Source organism: Cynoglossus semilaevis, chromosome 19 (assembly GCF_000523025.1).
Source record: "Cynoglossus semilaevis isolate Cse_v1.0 chromosome 19, Cse_v1.0, whole genome shotgun sequence".
In the NCBI taxonomy this organism is placed as follows: domain Eukaryota; kingdom Metazoa; phylum Chordata; class Actinopteri; order Pleuronectiformes; family Cynoglossidae; genus Cynoglossus; species Cynoglossus semilaevis.
The window spans coordinates 2840064-2857806 of NC_024325.1; the positions used below are offsets into that span (position 1 = coordinate 2840064).

General features: G+C 39.2%; 1 protein-coding gene across 3 annotated transcripts in view; it reads right to left on the reverse strand.

The window, feature by feature from the left end:
* The window catches only part of fstl4 (follistatin-like 4), a 157418-nt gene that overhangs the window by 46227 nt on the left and 93448 nt on the right, over positions 1-17743 (reverse strand). For all 3 annotated transcript variants that reach the window (XR_003052833.1, XM_025065435.1, XM_025065434.1), the window contains 2 exons: positions 2004-2194; positions 49-169 (listed from right to left, as the gene is read on the reverse strand). Coding sequence is in view for 2 of the 3 variants with exons in the window: in XM_025065435.1 (XP_024921203.1) it covers positions 49-169; positions 2004-2194 (312 nt within the window). In the remaining variant the exon portion in view is untranslated. The remainder of the gene's footprint in view (positions 1-48; positions 170-2003; positions 2195-17743) is intronic.

Here is a 17743-nt window from a genome sequence, read left to right on the forward strand (position 1 = left end):
CGGAATCAGGGTCAAGTGTACGAGCCACGTTTCAAACGCTGGACTTACGGAATGCTGTGTAGAACTCATGCAGGCTGAGGTGTCCGTCGTTGTTGTAGTCGTCGTAGCGCAGCAAGTCCTGCATGGTGCACTCCAACAAGCTGTCGTCAAGGTGCTCCTTCAGTGGAACCTAATGCACAGATTCACACGTTATGTTGAAAAATATCTTTGTGGGATTGGTGATAATGAAATACTACCAGTATCATTGCCACTATGGCCTTAAGTTTAATTAGCAAAAATGAAAATGTATTTGTAAGAAATGTAAAAACGGTCATTTTGTATCTGCATTTTTTTTTATATATATATAAAAAGCTGCAATCACTCAGCAATTGTCTATATTCAACATTATGGAGTCATTGGCTATGGCCAAAAATGAAAATGTATTTTGTAAGAAATGTAAAAATGGTCGTTTTGTATCTGCATTCTTTTTTTTTTTGATATAAAAAGCTGCGATCACTCAGCAAACGTCTATATTCAACATTATGGAGTCATTGCTAAGTATCCAAATTAAAATGATTGGATTTGTTCTAGAAGAAAAAGAATATATAAAGCAATATGATTCTAAAGCAAAGTTCAGGTTTAAGAACGGAAAGTGATCAATGAGTAAGAGCCAGAGTGAATCAAAATGAATTGCATATTGACTACAATCAACATTATAAGTAGTGCTCTGCTGGAGCTTCGCGATGCACCATTACAGAAAATAGAATTTTCGTCAAAAGAAAATGGCTCGTTCTGGAAACGATTTCATTCCATTTAGGGGGAAAAAAAAGCTACAAGTGCATAATCCATCCTCCTGGTTCTGAGTCTGATTACTTTCCATCTTTATTTCACCGTTAGGGACCATGTGCATACTGTACTGCCACAATAATAATTGAATGTTCCTCCTGTAAGGATGCACCAATCTCATCCCCACTGATTGTCATTTACAGGCGCTCTCCTACGCTTTAGTGGTGCATATTTTCTCCAGGGATACATATTTGAATAGGTGATGCCGGCAGAGGTTTTTACAGATACAAGAACGACAAGTACTTCATCTGTAAATGGAAGAAAAACCCATTAAAACACGGCAAGCCTAATCTGGGATATATCTTAGGAGGAGTAGAAATAATATATTTTCTTTCCATACATGCAGCTGCAATTTAGTACTAGATTCCAATTATATTAAGCTGGAACACAAAACCTTTCCTTTTGGTTATAAAGGAAGACTCTGGAAGCCATAGTTTAGATTCTTGATGTAAAAAAAGATTTTTTTTCTTTATGGAACGTCAGACATTTTTCACTTAGTTAACCTTATTAACGACACAGATTTACAAAAGGAGCCGTTAGCTTTTAGGGCTTTGTTCGTGACGAGTGTTCCTAACGCTACACCAGCTTAAGCCTCAAAGGTTAAGTGTTTGAGGTCGTTTTCGTCCTTCTCCTTTAATTACAGAATTTTCTCCTGACTCCCTAAACATCTACAAGATTTTACAGACAGTTGTCTGTGATTTGGCAGAAATGTTTGTTTTGTTTTGATATTACAAAGCTGTGAGCCTTTTTATACTAAATCACATACCCTACATCTCTCACTGGTTAACCTACTGGAGGAGGACCCTTTTAGAAAGTTACTTTTAAAAAGCAAAGTCAATTTGACCTGGTCTCTGTGTTGTATTTGACTGCCCGATATTTGTGAAAGACTAGGAGTTTCCCATTTACAGACTTTCTTGCAGTGCGTCAGCATTCATTTTGTCACTCAATAATTTCACAAACTGTCACTTTGTGACCACAGTGAGACGACAGATGAATATTTACTTTAATTCTGAGACTTTTTTTAGTGGTTGGATTGGTTCAAATAGGGAAGAGTCTAAAGATTATTATCTGAAAACTTTCCAAAAGATGATTATTCTAAATATGTATTTTTTTCAATACTTTTCCCAGTGAAATTGTGATTTAAAACTGTAACTTTGCAGGTTAGCACGTTCACACACCTTTTCCAGTTCATCGCTGACCAGTCGGCCATCTTGGTTTTCATCCAGGTGTTTGAACATGGCGTCCACTCTTGCTCTCTTTTCGTCCATGTCTTTCTGCCGGTTCTCCTCTCCGGGCTTCAGCTCCTTGGGCTGCATTTCCAGCAGCATGCTCTTCAGTCGGTTGTACTCCGCCATGGTGCAGGCATTGACTGTGGCAGCAGACACAAAGGTATGAAAGATTAAAACCTCATCGACTTCAATTCACTGAATGTAATCCTTTCGACTTAAGCTGTAAATTGAATTCATCACGTTTGTGTGCTTTAAAACGGGGAGACGGCCGCTGTTGCAGGGGTAGAAAATGGATGCGTCACGGCGTACTTATTTGCATCCTTAAGTGTTTACTCATAGTTTTGTTTGCATAATGTGTCAGATGGTTATTGCTACAAGGGGGGTCCAATTAATTATGAGTAATCCTTGAAACCGCACGGAAACAAAAAGGTAAACATCTTCATTCAGACCTCTCCAAGCCTCTTTACCTCCTTTTCTGCGGGATTAGGGCTCACGACTCTAAGCAGACCAAAAGATTCTCAGTGTGTCTCGGCTTCACGAACACGCAGAGAGGAAATGAGAGATGACAAAGTAATCGCAGTCTGCAGCCTTCACTTACTCTTCACACATGAAATCAATAATTATGCCAAACAAAAATGCCTCCTGTGGCGCAGAGTGTGTTAATAAAGGAAAGGAAAAAACAGGTTTAGCTTTTCTCTGGTGTCACAGCTTTGCCTTAGTCTCTCCTGAGCTCCATGACAGCAGGAGAGATGCTGAAAAGATGGTGAGAAGGAGCGAAGAATAAGCACTGGTAGGACACATGCTGATGAGAGAACAAAGATGGAAAAGTCTCACATGAATAAATCACGAAGACACATCCATTCCCTATCACCGCTGAAGAGTTCCCTCTGAGGGAACATGGAAATAGATCTGCCTCATTCCCTAATCTCCTTCAACAGCTCGACAGCTGCCAGAACTAGCACGTGCAAAATACAGAGACCGCAAAGATAAACGACAAATATAAACATTTAGTCTCACCATTTAGTCTCACCTGGTTGTCAACCCAGGAGTGAGCAGCCGTGTTATATGCACATGTTCCTCTAATCTGTTTTATGTACATATAATATCAGTACTAGTCATTAAGCGGTTGGTGTCACAAGGACACCAGCAAAGTTGACCCCTCCTTTTTGCAGCCTCGCAAAAAAAGAGCCAGTTCCTGCTACTACTACGGATACACCTTCGGAAACCGTGGAAGAGGTGCAAAGAAATGGCCCCTCAATCATCAGCTGTGCAGTAAAAGTCATCATCACCTTACCCAAGAAATGGCCCCTCAATCATCGGCTGTGCAGTAAAAGTCTGAAAGCACTAAAAGGGTAAAACATCCAAGGGGGTGAATACAGTAAACCCTTGTTTTTCGCGGGGGTTACGTTCCAAAAAGAACCCGTGATAGGCAAAATCCGTGAAGTAGAAATCTTTATTTTTTTTACAATTAAATACTCAGAAAAAGAAGAGAAAGAACGAACAAACCATTTTACAGTCTCAACCATTTGTTTCACAAATAAAGTAAAATAAAAGTACTTTAGAAACGTTTCAACAAATAACTTCTGTAATGTACTGTCAAATAATAATTTTAATCATCAACGTGAACAGAAGGCTTCAAATTGCGGAGATTAGCACCGCCCACCGTGAACGGGAGAAAATTAAAAATGATTATGAAAAAAATACAAATTACCTGGTCTTGTTGCGGGCAGTTGCAACCCTTTTTGAATCCTTATTAAAACTTATTGCTGCTGTCTTCCTTATGTTTTTTTCTTCCTTCTTTATGGAACGAACGGAAGATTCATTAATTCCATAATGCCGACCTACAGCCGCATAGCTTTTACCTTCATTTAGCATGTCCAATAGTTTTACTTTATCACCGATAGACAGCATCTTCCGCTGCCTTTTGGTCCCTACCGCAGGTACTTTTGCCGGTCCAGAGCGTTTTGTCGACATTATGGGGTTTGATAAACTCGAAATTGCAAGAGAATTTGCACGTACGTAATGTCAATTTGGCAAGCTGTTTTACGTACGTGTACATATTAAACCGCAACGTTATTGGCGCACAGGTAGAGAAGAAGCGGAGTGACTTTTTAGCCAATCAGAATGCAGAACACAATGCACGATGCAAATCCGTGAAGTAGCGAAACCGTGAAAAGTAAACCGCGTTATAGCAAGGGATCACTGTATATTCAAATATATATAAATACATATATATATATATTTAAATATATATAAATATATAGTGAGACCTGTGTAGAGACGGTGGCGCTGTCTTACGTACAGATAGAAGGCTAAGCACTAGATGGCAGAACTGATGCTGTACTTCGGTGTGAGAGGGATGGGGAAAGTTAGGAATAAGCAGATCGAAGGGAATGTTGAGGTGTAGCCGTTAGTGGATATTCTAGACAGAGGATATTGGAGATGGAAGGCAAGAGGACAAAGAAAATGTATGGGTGTTGTGATGAAGGATGTGGGGGTGTGGTGGAGATGGAGTCAGGTGATCTGCTGTGGAGACCCCTGAAGGGAGCAGCCGACAGAAAGTCATACTAATCTATCACATCTATCAAATTATCATCATCCATACAGCATAGATTGAAGATGACATGGAAGTTCCAAACCAATGAAATTCAAATATTTATGACTTTCGTTTCAACAGAGAAGACCTTTGCTTTTATCAAAACACAAACGTGCTCCATCTACGTAAAAAAAAAAAAAAACACAGACAATGAAGGGTCCTGCGCCTCCTCGCAGTTAAGTCAAGGTCCCCGGCTAAAGCCCCTGTCAATGCTGTTCCTGTGAGGCGAATGGGGCGTGAGAAGGATCAGACATGAAGGATCATCACCCACCTGTCATCCTTGTCCCTGCTCTGGAAGGACAGAAATAAATTAACAAACCCCCAGCCTGATTTTGACTCTGCCCCCCACATGAGTCTATTCAGAGGAGGAAATATTATGACAGCTTATTTGAAAGAAAGGCCTGCTGTGATACATGCAAAGCTCGAACTAAGGTCTCACAGTGTCTGCCACTGCTTCCAGAATGCATTTCAGATCTGATGGGAGGACGAGGAAAGGAATGAATTAAAATCTATAATTAAATATCATCATATTTCAACATTTCCAACTGCTTCTCTCACATCACAAATGGAGACGCTGTCCTGCATTGTTACTGACTTGGCTCCTGGTGTGTGTTAAAATATGGCATTTATGAAAAATGATTGTGTGGGGAAAGTATAGAGGGCTGTCATGATAGGCCGTCCGGGTTTGACAGTGATCAGCTCAGCCTTGGCCAAGCCCCTCCCCCAAACGTGAGCCCAAGTCCGCTTCCTTAACCACCAAGCAACCACTGCCCAAAACCGCCCCCCCCAAAAACAACAACAACAACAACAACAAAAAACAGCAGAGTGAGCACGGAGGGAAAGGAGACAATGATTGTGGAAAACGAAAATGACGCCATGTCAAAGATGAAGAATATGACATAAAACGACATGCTTACTATGTTTCATTATATAAGCTGAAAAAGATTAAATTCAAGTTTCTATAGTATGGTTATGAACTAATAAGCCAAATATTATGTTTTTTTGATTATTATTTAAAGTTATTTTAGACTTTGATGATATCGATGCATTGGAATCTCACATTGTCCCTCATATATATATATGTGTGTGTGTGTGTGTGTATGTCGTCTTTGTCCAACATTTGGTGAGTTGGGATCTGGTCTTCCTTCCAACAATCTCTAATTGAATTGAACAAATGTCACATTTTAATTTCACTTTTAGTGTTTCCCCAAGGTCAATCTTCTATAAAAAACTATGAATATTTTATTTTGTTATATTTCACAATGAATGAAGAAAGAGGATGTGGCGAGCAGTGTAAGAGCAGGTACGTGGAGGTCTAAATGAATGAAGAAAGAGGATGTGGCACATAATACAGTGTAAGAGCAGGTACGTGGAGGTCTGTTTCTTTAGAAAAGAGCAATGTGTTATTGCTGGTTAAACTTAAAAAAGAAAACCTGAGAACACTAGGTCTTTTCTCAGGTTTTCTTTTTTAAGTTTAACATTCATACAATGCTACAAATCATCCCAGTCTGACATGAGGAGGAGAATATTCTTCTGACTCGTGGTTTGTACGGCGTTAGACATTTTTGACACCGGTTTGTTTCAATCGAGGCTCGTCAGAACAGTCTGTGCAGGTGTGTGGTGCTGAAGTTTGACACAATACAAAGGAGTCACGTATACCTGCTGCAATACCAACGTGGACTTGACGGTATTTATTGGAATAAGGGAGAAAGGAATGGGAATGAGAATGCCCGAAGCATCAATCCTTCAGATGATGAAACGTCTCTACATTATGTCCAGGACCGAAAAGTGTTCTGTGTTAAATTTATGTCTCCCTGACCTCATCGGGCTGAAATGATAGGATTATTTACCGCCGTGCTCTCGGCGTGCCACTAATATGCAACAGTGATGGACTTCCCTTCGGGATAATTATGAAAATGATGGACACTCTTTGCACCTAAGGGCAGCGAGGTCTCAGAGAGCTCAGCCAATCATGGAAGGGTGACTCGAGTGGCAGGAGAGACTCTTATTGCATAATGGCTGTTGGCAGCTGCTTAAATTGGCTTACTGTGAGTGTCAGAGTCTATCTGCTGTTTATCAACTGCTGTGGGTACAAACACCGACCATCAACCAGAAGTTAATGATAATCAATTTTATAATATCATTTAAATACAGTACGAAGGCAACAATACAGAGAATATGAGCAGAAATTCCTTCTCTTCCACTCAGCGCTCCTCTAGGATTGCACCCCTTTACAGTCGAATCACCAATGTGTGCTATTGTCATACGGCGAATTCGCTGTTGAATGTAAACAAATTCAAATTTCAACTCACCGTTTTTGATTGATGTGGGGTGATTTCATTTGTACTGCAGTTTGTAGAGAAGTGTTTCAGAATTATTCAAATTGAGAATAAAAAACGTTCGCCGTAGAACACACTTTGCTGTAGATTGAAGGAAATACGAATCGACAAACATCAGTATCAGCAAATCGCATTTGGTCAGTTGGACAGAGGACAGTCGCTAAATTATGGGAAAACCTGTACGAGGTAAGGCAATTTTCTCAGTAAACGTTGGCAAAATCTAAGATTATTTAAATTAAAGTTCTGGGGGTGTGCACTAAGTCATATGATGACATTTATTGCCAGGCCAGAGAGTGGAGGGCTAATGCAGACTCTCTCCAGATTAACCCCAGCATCACGTGAGACATTCTGCGGCAATAAAAGTGCAATAAAAGCTTCATAAAAACATATTTCCATAAATATAAAAACTACGGCACAACCTCAGCCAATATTCAGAAACAGCTTGCACAGCATCAATCTGCAAAGAACAGCAGGGGGAGGCTGGCGAGGTGGCGGGAGTGTGCCGCAACCCGGGTCAACGACAGCGGCGGCAGCAGCAGTGTGAACACCCTGAGCCGTGACGCTATAAAGACTTCGCTAACCGTGACTAGAGATTGAAGGAGTCAACTGATAAGATCAGACATCAGCTGTCAGCATTGACCGCAGATAAAATATTATGGCCGGAGTGGATTACAGGAGTCCTCTGCTGGGAGTCTTTTCAGAAATAATCCCATATCAAACCACTCAAAAGAAACGGTTTATAGTTTTTACTCCTTCATTTTACGACTATTGCCTAACCCCCCAAAGATTTAAAACGGGGGCCTATAGATGTCCTGGGTAGAAGCAAATTGTCTGCCACTTTGACTTACCATACACTCAGCCGAATGGATCAGTGTGCGCTCACAGAACCTTATCAGAGTGTGCAGCTTGGCACTGACTGAAGGAGAAACCCATTGCAACACCAAAGTTATTGGCAGAGCAGTGAAGCAGAGACAGTACAGTAGAACTCCCCGCCTGCCTGTCTGTGTGCAGGCCGCTAGTCTTTAACAGGCTTCTCAAACTGCACATCAGCACCATAAACATCAGCCCACAGGGCCCCCGCGCTCCCCCCCTCCCACTCCTCAATCACTTTTACTCCCACAGTGAAACCCAGTTACGTATCCGGTAGCAGTTAAACAGGAGACCACAGTAATATTATGTGTAATAATAATAATATGACACCGCTGCTGTTCTAATACACGCAATACTGGCTTTATTACGCCACCTAAGCCACCATTCAACGCATAATGACACCATCTACAGCAGGGGTGTCAAACATACAGTCAGCGGAGGGATCAATCTGGCCTGCTTGATGGAATTTTGAAACACCTCATGTTCGTGATGTTTCGTCACAATATATATCATTAAATGTGAATATTTTCCAATGAACTTGTACTTATTTGCATGAGATCAGGCTGGATGTGGACCCTGAACCAAAATGGCTTTGACACTCAACCAACACAAGGTAGGAGGTTGGTGATTGCAGCTATCTTGTTTTACATTTATTGTTGGAAACTAGGATCCCAGAATACAGAATATTTGTCTTTGGATGTGCATTTAGCACATCGTAGTACTTCAATAATTCATTCATATCTTGAGATTTTAAGAAATACGTTTTAAAGATTATATTTAGTAGCGTGCCAGTACATTATATACAATATAAAAATCCAATTTGAACACAGGTCGTACGATGCACTATCACATTCTGACCTGCTGACCTCTGACCAGTTGCAGCAGGTAAGTGATCAGGTCAATTTAAAACTGAATTTCACTGGTACTCACTCCAGTGACTAAAACAGGGGAGTGAATATAGTCATTTTTAAATGTATTATATAACAGATGTATTATTTGGATATTTTTGTTGCGCAAGTGATGGTGAATATTGTGGCTTCAAGTACAAGATCTAGCAAATGCTAGTGGTTAGCATGCCTGGCTAGGTAGCAGAGAGCAGAAAGTCCAGAGTTTGTAGAGAAACCACATGCTTGATAATGTTTATCTCCTTTGGATAAAAGCATCTGCTAAATGCATTAATGTAAATGTAGGAAATAACTAATTTTAACTAATAACTAATTTCCTTGAGTTGACTTATTTATTTCACTCACCCCATGCACCAGCTTTGAGCTCTTATTCTTTCACCCACCCTATGCACCAGCTTTGAGCTCTTATTCTTTCTTGAAAACGGCTTTTCCATCCTAATACGCTGTACACAACAGTGCACCATTTTGTTCCAGTCCTAAGGAGGTGTTGTCATTTTTAGTTTGAAGATACAGACGCTGAAAAGACAGCTTGAGGTATAATGCGTTCCGTTCCCTGTTTTATATTGTTCATGGCCTCCCTGTGTTTCTCACAAATTGCAGTCCAGTCGAACAGAAAATTGCCTCCAATCTGCATGCTGTTTCAGCTGAAATAGCGGGAGCAGCATATTCCCTGACGTTAACTCGAGTGGCTTTTGAGATAAAACATACAATGAACTATAGAATCCATGTAGCAAGAGAAAAATATAAGTGTTTATCAATGAAAGCAACAGCAACACTGAGACGTTACAGGCAGATTCTTAAAAGAGGATTAAATTGAAAACAGGGGCAATAGGACCTTCTGGTTTCTGGGTAAAAAATGATCCAGCGACCACTACTGCTAATAAAGTGAGTTTGGAAACAGGCGAAGACATTGATTACATTTTTTGTATCCATCCCAGCTTCTCTTCCACACCTGCAGTGTGAGTTACAGTAATCTCAAGGCCTTTCATAGCTCTTGCTGAGGCTTGCAAGCTGCAGCCTGGTGATCCCACGAGTATACAGCTTTTAAATTGCCTATGTGGGGACAGGGGTAGAGGGCCGCCTCTGGCTGTATGTGCCCCACTGATGACAGAGAACTGTGCACAAACATCCGACATTACGCTGGACAAACCTCACGTTGACCTTGTGGGGAAAGACCGAGAAGCACATACATACACAAATAAATAAAAAAAAAAAATCACTGAAATTGGGGCACTGCTATACAATATCTAGAATACTATTAAATATGCCTGATTTGGCAGTAAAAACCAAAAACCATTATACTGTATATATCTGGCATGAATTTATCAAATTCATGATGAATTCATCAAACTTGGACCACAGAATTCCCAATCAACATAAACTTGGACCACAGAATTCCCAATCAGCCTCAACAGTAATCACAGTTGACATGGCCACCATTTCTTCTCTCCTAAATAGAGAACACGAGAACTCATCAGATCAACTTAACAAGTTAAAGTTCCATATAGCAGGGTCAAAGTGAATATTGACAAATCCCTATATTGTCTGACTTAGTCATTGATTGCAAATGAGCTCTCTCTCTCATCTCTGCCACTTATCCCGATGACAGTCACTCATTCATTCCCAACTCAGAGCTATTTTCTAACACAAATAATTCCCATACTATCACAAGCTGTCCCCAGGAACAGCAGTGGATAAGTGTCTCCCCAAAGACACAATGGTTTTATCAATGGGCAATGGAAGAAAGACGCCATATCGTGCTCAGTTCACACACCACAAAATCGGCAAAGCAAGCTCTGTTCTAACCAAAACGATCCAGATAGTGACCATATCGCCAGCTATTATCTTACATTAGCCATACTTCCAACCAAAACCTGATCAAATTTGATATTACTTTACTGTTTATAAAAGTGTCTGTGACTTTAAGAAACATAATAGTGTTGCCATTTAAAGGCCTTGTTTCATTGCAAGCTACTTAACAGTGAGCTGAACTTCAATTCTGCATCGAATAATCTAACTAAAAGTTTTAGACAAGTGTAGCAACAAGATGTCAGAAGAAGTTAACCATCATGCTAGAGCGGATGATTTTAATATTCACACTGAAAAAAAATATTGTGTTATGGCAAAGTCCAAATTACCACCCACATTACATTTGTCAACGTCAAGGGTCAGACTGTGTTTTCATGTCTCTGAAAGATAGAAATATATGAGAACAAACAGACCAACGCATTATTAAACAAATAAGTGTATATATATATATATATATATATTTTTTTTTCCAAAATATAAGTTTGTGTTTTAATTATATATATTAGAATATATTTGTTTTTCACTATGTATATGTACATATACATTTATATTTTCTCAATTAAGCAATATGCAAATCCAATGACAAATAAAGAAACCTTGGACCTTACACCTTCCAGAACATTCTGCTTCTAACAGAAACAGTGTTGACCCAGATGTTTCCAATCAAGGCGAGATTAAAAAAAAAATTAGCTTGAAGTAGACGCCATGTTTTCATTACCAACAGATGAAATCAACACCGGGAGCTAATTTCACCTTCTATGACAGACCTCAATTACAATGGTGAATGTCTCTCCTCCTGAGTTAATGGAAGACAATGCAATCAGTTGACGATGTTGTCATTCAATTTCCTTCCAATAATTATAATACAATCGTTGGTGTTGGTACATAGAGGTGAAAACATTTTGTGTCCTTTTGGATCATTTCTAGGTCAAACAAACCAAATGTTGTAGATATGGTTTGATCATGATGTATTTACATGAGATTTTTTTTGATGCATTTGCTATAGTGGTGACAGTTGTTTACCAAAACCTTTTCGTCATACTACCTAAATGAGCAACTGTGTCAATATATATAAGCTAAAGCTAAACTTCAACTAAGCTAAAGGCAAATGAGCCTTTATACAAATATCCAAACCCAGCATAGTTAGTAGAAAAATGACGCCTCTAAATATAGTGGAACTTACAATCCCTACCTTTAAAACACACATATAACTTGCAACAAAAAAAAAAAAAACATTCAGCACATTTCACAAGTGACACGACCCACATGCAGTGAAACATCTCCAGTAAATGTTTAACTACATATTCTAAAATAGATGTCCTCTGTGATTTAAATGGAAGCAAAAAATAGCGAAAATGCTAAAAAAAAAAATAAAAAGATATGAGGAATCCAGAACACTTTTATACCGAGCAGCTGAATTTTACGCTACATAACAACGTGTACAAATGTTCATAAATGGAAAGATAGACCTGATGGAAGAATTATATTTAATCCATTTCAAATTTTTTTTTTTAAGGTGTCGATGGCAGCAAGGTTGACGATGGGAACTCACTAGTCTCCTTCTTTCCCCGTTCAGTGGTACAGTACAGAGAAGGAAAGGTTGACGATGTGAACTCACCAGTCTCCTTCTTTCTCCGTTCAGTGGTACAGTACAGAGAAGGAGAGAAGGCCATTACCAAGACTATCGAACTAAAGAAGAGGGAAATTAAAAAAAAAAAAAAAACACAACACAAACACACATATTTCACACACATATCCCTGGCTGTCATTGGTATGGAGTCCCAGACTTGTCAGTTCATTATGTATAGTTATCAGGGTCACACACATCTGCTGCTAATAACAAAAAAGAAAAGAAAAACAAACACAAGAATGAATTGAAAACATATTTTAAATTTGAATTACTCGATGGTTTACGAGCATTAAGAATGTGTCCCATTATACTAAGCATCCCTACAAAGATTTGCTGCCTAAATACTGTGTCGCACTGTTGTTCCGGCTGTAGGAACTAACTTCGTGGTTGCTAAATGTGTAAGAGTGGAATCCGATTACAGGAATGAAGGCCACTCTGATGTTGGTGTTTTGGAAAAGGGTGAGCCGGTAACTTCAGAAGGCAGCCTGTCAACTGGAATGACAGGCATCAAAGTCTGGGATCTACAAGTATTTTTTTTAAACACCCATTGGCTTTCTGGCCCCTGAGGATCCAGGGCCGAGTCCTTAGATTCCCTAACTGACGCTGAAGACTGTCACTCATCACACACAAGTACGAGATGGGCTGGGCTCCACACAGTTGATTCATTTTATGACATGCAGTGCCATGCACTTTTCAAAATTAATGCAGTCAGTTTTTTTTTTTTTTCTGTTGGCAGTATACGGTATATTAAGTCATAAGAAGTTCAGGAGATACCTTAACACTGCGGAGAGGAAGCGAGGGCAGTTTGTTCCACGTACAGTAGAGTGTACGGTAACAGTGTGCACCCCAGAGTCCTCCTGCTCCTGGCATTGACTAATTTAAGTACATTAGGGAAACACAATTAACAACTGTAGAGTCTTTAATTACCACAGCCTTTGTCCATGATGACTTATGGTGTAGTCGCCTAATTTTACAAGTATAAAGCAGCAGTGAAGTTAGGGGAGTGAAGTTCTGCTCTACTGTTACACAGATCATCTTCATGTGCTCCTTTGCTTCATCCATAAACCTCCTCCAGAGTCTTCCCCTATGTCTGAGCAGGAAGTACAGTTTATATGATGAAAGTAGTATGTCCTGCATTTGTTAGACTAACGAAAGATTTTTTTTTTATTAACTTCACTTTAAAGTCCGAATCAGCTTTAATATGAACTCGGACTGCTGTGTGCAGCTATAACTGCTTCCACTTTCTTGGCAGGCTCACTAGGAGGAGTGCGGCTAAGGGAATTTGGATGCTAAGATGTTGATGGAGGTTGAGGCTGGGCTCTCAGAGTTCCAACACATCAAACTAACCCAAAAATGCCTAAACGACAAGGGATCTTCCTAAACTTTTCCCTTAAAGTCAGAGGCACAAATCTAATGAAATATTAGAACTTAAAAAAAAAGAAAGAAAATTATACTAAGCTTTAGGGAGTATAAGAAATATGATCCTCTTCCATTACTCGATGGATAAACGAGGTAATGTGTTTTCCTGGCATTCCTTAAATCAAGGCCAATTCATCAGAGTTCCAGATGGTGATGCTTGATTCATGGCTGCACAAAAGACACTTCTGAGGCTGCAGTTTACACCAGATCTATCAGATACTGCTGTTATGTTTGTTCTCAGCCGCTCAACTTTAAGAAAATTTATGATAAAATATGTCACAAATTTAGACAAAATCCTAGAGTTTGGAAAGCATTAAAATAAACTCCAGACCTTAGTATAGTTGTGATAAAGACATTAGTGCTTTTTGGTCCATTTATGGCCTTAAATAATGTACACATATATAGAAATATATTCATTATTCCATACCCATGTGATTACATTACAGTTTCCAACCAACCAATCCCCAATCTGCAACACTTTGACAGGGATGTAAACAAAAAATGCTAGAGTCAACTGTAACCATTTTGGTGCCTTAACATGGATTATGGTTTGATTAGGATTTTCTTTTCTTGAGTAATTACAGCTTTCCCCCCCCAACCAGCAGATGGCGCACTGAACGACCATCTGTGTGAGCCAGCCCAAGAACTAGCTCTATGTGAAACCAACACAATTAGAGAGAAAAGATAAGGAAATATAAATGAAATGGCTTTAAAGTCTCAATATAAAGGGTTAAATGTCTGTGAGTCACTGTGAAGGAGGAGAGGCTTTATCTGTGTGTACGGAGGCATGGGTGTAAATTTACGAGTCTAATGTCTCTGGAGCTTTTTAATCATGCGGAATAATTAATTATAGAGAACAATTAATGAATAATGCAGAACGAAAATCCAAGCAATTACGAACCCAAACAGTGGATTAAGTGTCATCAGGTCTGGGGAAGGGAGATGAAGTAAATTTCAATTTTATGTAGCCACACTTAGAATTATTATCTTGTTATCTATCATTTTGGTGTAAAAAAAAAATGTCCTCATTGAATGCAGTAGTTCAGCAAAAGGATTTGCATAATACTGACAATTATGGTGATTCCACAAAAGACAAAACAGTACAGATTATCTGTCATCTCTAATTCTGTGTATCTATATATATATATATATATATATATATATATATATATTTGTGACATCTTAAAGGGTGAAGCAAAAGCGTGAAAAAATATATCAAGTTGGCACAGAGTTAAGGTCGGCATCAGTTCTCCTCTGGCAGGAACATCAATCATCTTTATGATGTTCGAATTAAGTACCTGAAATAACACGGAACCACTGAGTCAAATCAGATGTAATACTACTGAGTCAGACATTATATACTGATCGGACCCTCGAGAGTGGTTCTGTCAGTACTATTATATTTATATGTACATATATACATGCATATATATATATATATATATATATTACATTGTATTATATCATATAATTTGATCAAATTAAGAGGTCTAAATTTCAAATTTGAAAACGGAATAATTTATCATCTTCTTTTATCACCACATCATTTGAAATGTTTGTATTTCTTCAACGCCTGTGGCCAAATGTGAGGTTCCTTTCTTCGTGATCTACACCAAAACCGAAGTGATGCGAAGTTCACAGTTGGATAGTCTTAATATTTTAGGGAAAAGCACACACACAAAAGTCTTGTTAAAGTCAAAAAAAAAAAGAAGAGAAACAGTTGCTGAGTTCAAGAAAGTGCAAAAAGTCATATTTCCTTTGATCACTAAAAATATCGCTGACACCGGTTGTAACCCTAATTGGCAGCGCTCTTCCTCCTGACCCATTTTATACACGATATGTGAAGCTCAGTGTGTAAAGTGGTTGCATCTTAGCCTGCTAATGCTGCGGACGTGAGAACAGCTGCAGCTGAAGGACGCTGGTGGACACATGGACGTTTACAGACGAGGAGGTTAAATCTGGACGAGTTCAATGGAAGTGACCACAAGAGACTAATGACCAAATAAAGGGTTCAAGGGTTCCCAATAACTGGTCCAGGGACCTGTGCTGGTCTGTAGGTCATTTGGCGACACTGAAAAAAATATTCTGGTTTTACTAATTTACTTCATTCAAAAAGGATCTTTTACTTTTTTCATTAAAATATAATCCATCAATATTTCCAAACAACAGGTCATTCAGACTCTGATACTGACAGAATAAAGTCTAAAAGATGTTTCATTTTGAAAATGTAACGATCCTTGAATGATAGTAAGCGTTATTATTGGTCTGCAGTAACGGCTGAATAGTAAGTGTTATTATTGGTCTGCAGTAACGGCTGATACCAGTTGACCCCTGTCGGGGACCCCTGCTTTACATAACAGTGTAGCTGACAGCTGCCCCCCCTTGGTTTAACTAGGCACTGCAGTGCACTGTATACAGCTATAAAAACTATTGGCACACTGACACAATATAGAAAGAACTAAAAAATCATACTTTCATACATCACACTAATAAGTTCAACAAACACAAAAGACACACAGTCCCGCAGCGTGATCACAAATTTCCTGTTGTGTCCTGCAATGCATCAACAACCGCTGGCTGTTTAGGGCAGAGCCAAGGACCACTGAACACTTTGTCACCATGTTCAGCCCCTAACAAAAACAACACTTGCGATTCAATTACCACTGGGAGGCAAATGTCCAGTATGTCTGGACGATTTGTGTTACGATCAAAGGTCACCTGATGTATCGCTCGAACATGAGCTTATCAGCCTGGAAAAAATAAAATATATATATAAAAAATACTGAAAGTACTAAAGCAACACCATGACAAGAAAATGAAGGTTACCGCAAAAACAAGGCTGCTAGTGCAAATCCCAGGTCTGACAGGGAAAATCTGTGCAGGAGAGCAAATGTGAAACGAGGCTCTGAAGAGAGGGTGGTATTCAGCGTAAATTCCCCGGACAGGGCAGGAAAAAAAAAAGTTTGCCTGGTTGCAGGACATAATGAGTATTACTCCCCCTGTTTCTCCACCACTGCTGTCAAGGTGTCCTTGTGCAAGGCGTTTAACCACCCACCTGTTCAGCTTGTACTGAGCATTTCCCAAGAGGGTGTTTGGTCATAACTAAAGGTTTAAAAAAATAAAATAAAATCATTTTATAAAAAAAAAAAAAGCCTTAAAAGTTCTGATGTGCATGGTGATTTTTTACATCAGCCACGTCCACTTTTTCTGGATTTTTTTTTTTTTTTTTTACATCATCTATGTCCACTTTTTCTGGATTCTTAATTTTTTTTTATCACAACATACCGGTATGTATGTGCAAAACAGTTCACAGAGTTGAGGACCAGGTTGTGATGAGAGACTGATAAAACATCAGCTTGGTTTGTTTGTGTTTGAAGGAGTGCCACTTCACCAGATGAGAGGCTGAAGATGGTGGGAATCAGAGGTGTACACACACACACACAAACAGAGACACTCTACTCATTCCACTCCCACTTCCAATTTGCTCAAATGTGTTTGATTTCTTTCCTGCAAAGAGCGCCGTGGCGCTCGCTCGTGATTGGGTCGTCTGTCTGTACCTGATGCTGTTCACACCGTGTGATTTGATCGGAGTGACATGTCGCAGGTGCTGTTTTTGGAGTTAGTGTTAGAAATAGAAAACAAGCAACAAAGTATATGGATTTTGACATTGGCATCTTTGAGACAAGTGTCTCTTAGTTGAATATTGTGGCCAAAAACCACAGGCTTCATCTGCACTGAGAGTTGTGTTCAGATTATATACATTAATGGTTGTTTGCTGAGCAATAAAGAACAGATTTGAAAGTAATCGCGTGGACAATATGGATGAAACAGCACCATCTATTGGTTATATCTCAAAGATGACTGGTGTATGTTGGTAATAATTTCATAGTTAGCAAATAAATCTCGATTGAATGTTGTTTAAATTAGAGTTTTAGTACAATGATTTGCATCTCTGATGTGTAATCTTGTAATCTACTAAAATCTGAAAATGTGTCTCAAAATGAGCAGAATGATTGGTTTAAATCAGGGGTGTCAAACATAAGACCCGCAGACCAAAATCGGCCCGCTAGGGCAGTTCAATCCGGCCCACTTGAAGAATTTCAGAGAAAAAAAAATATACA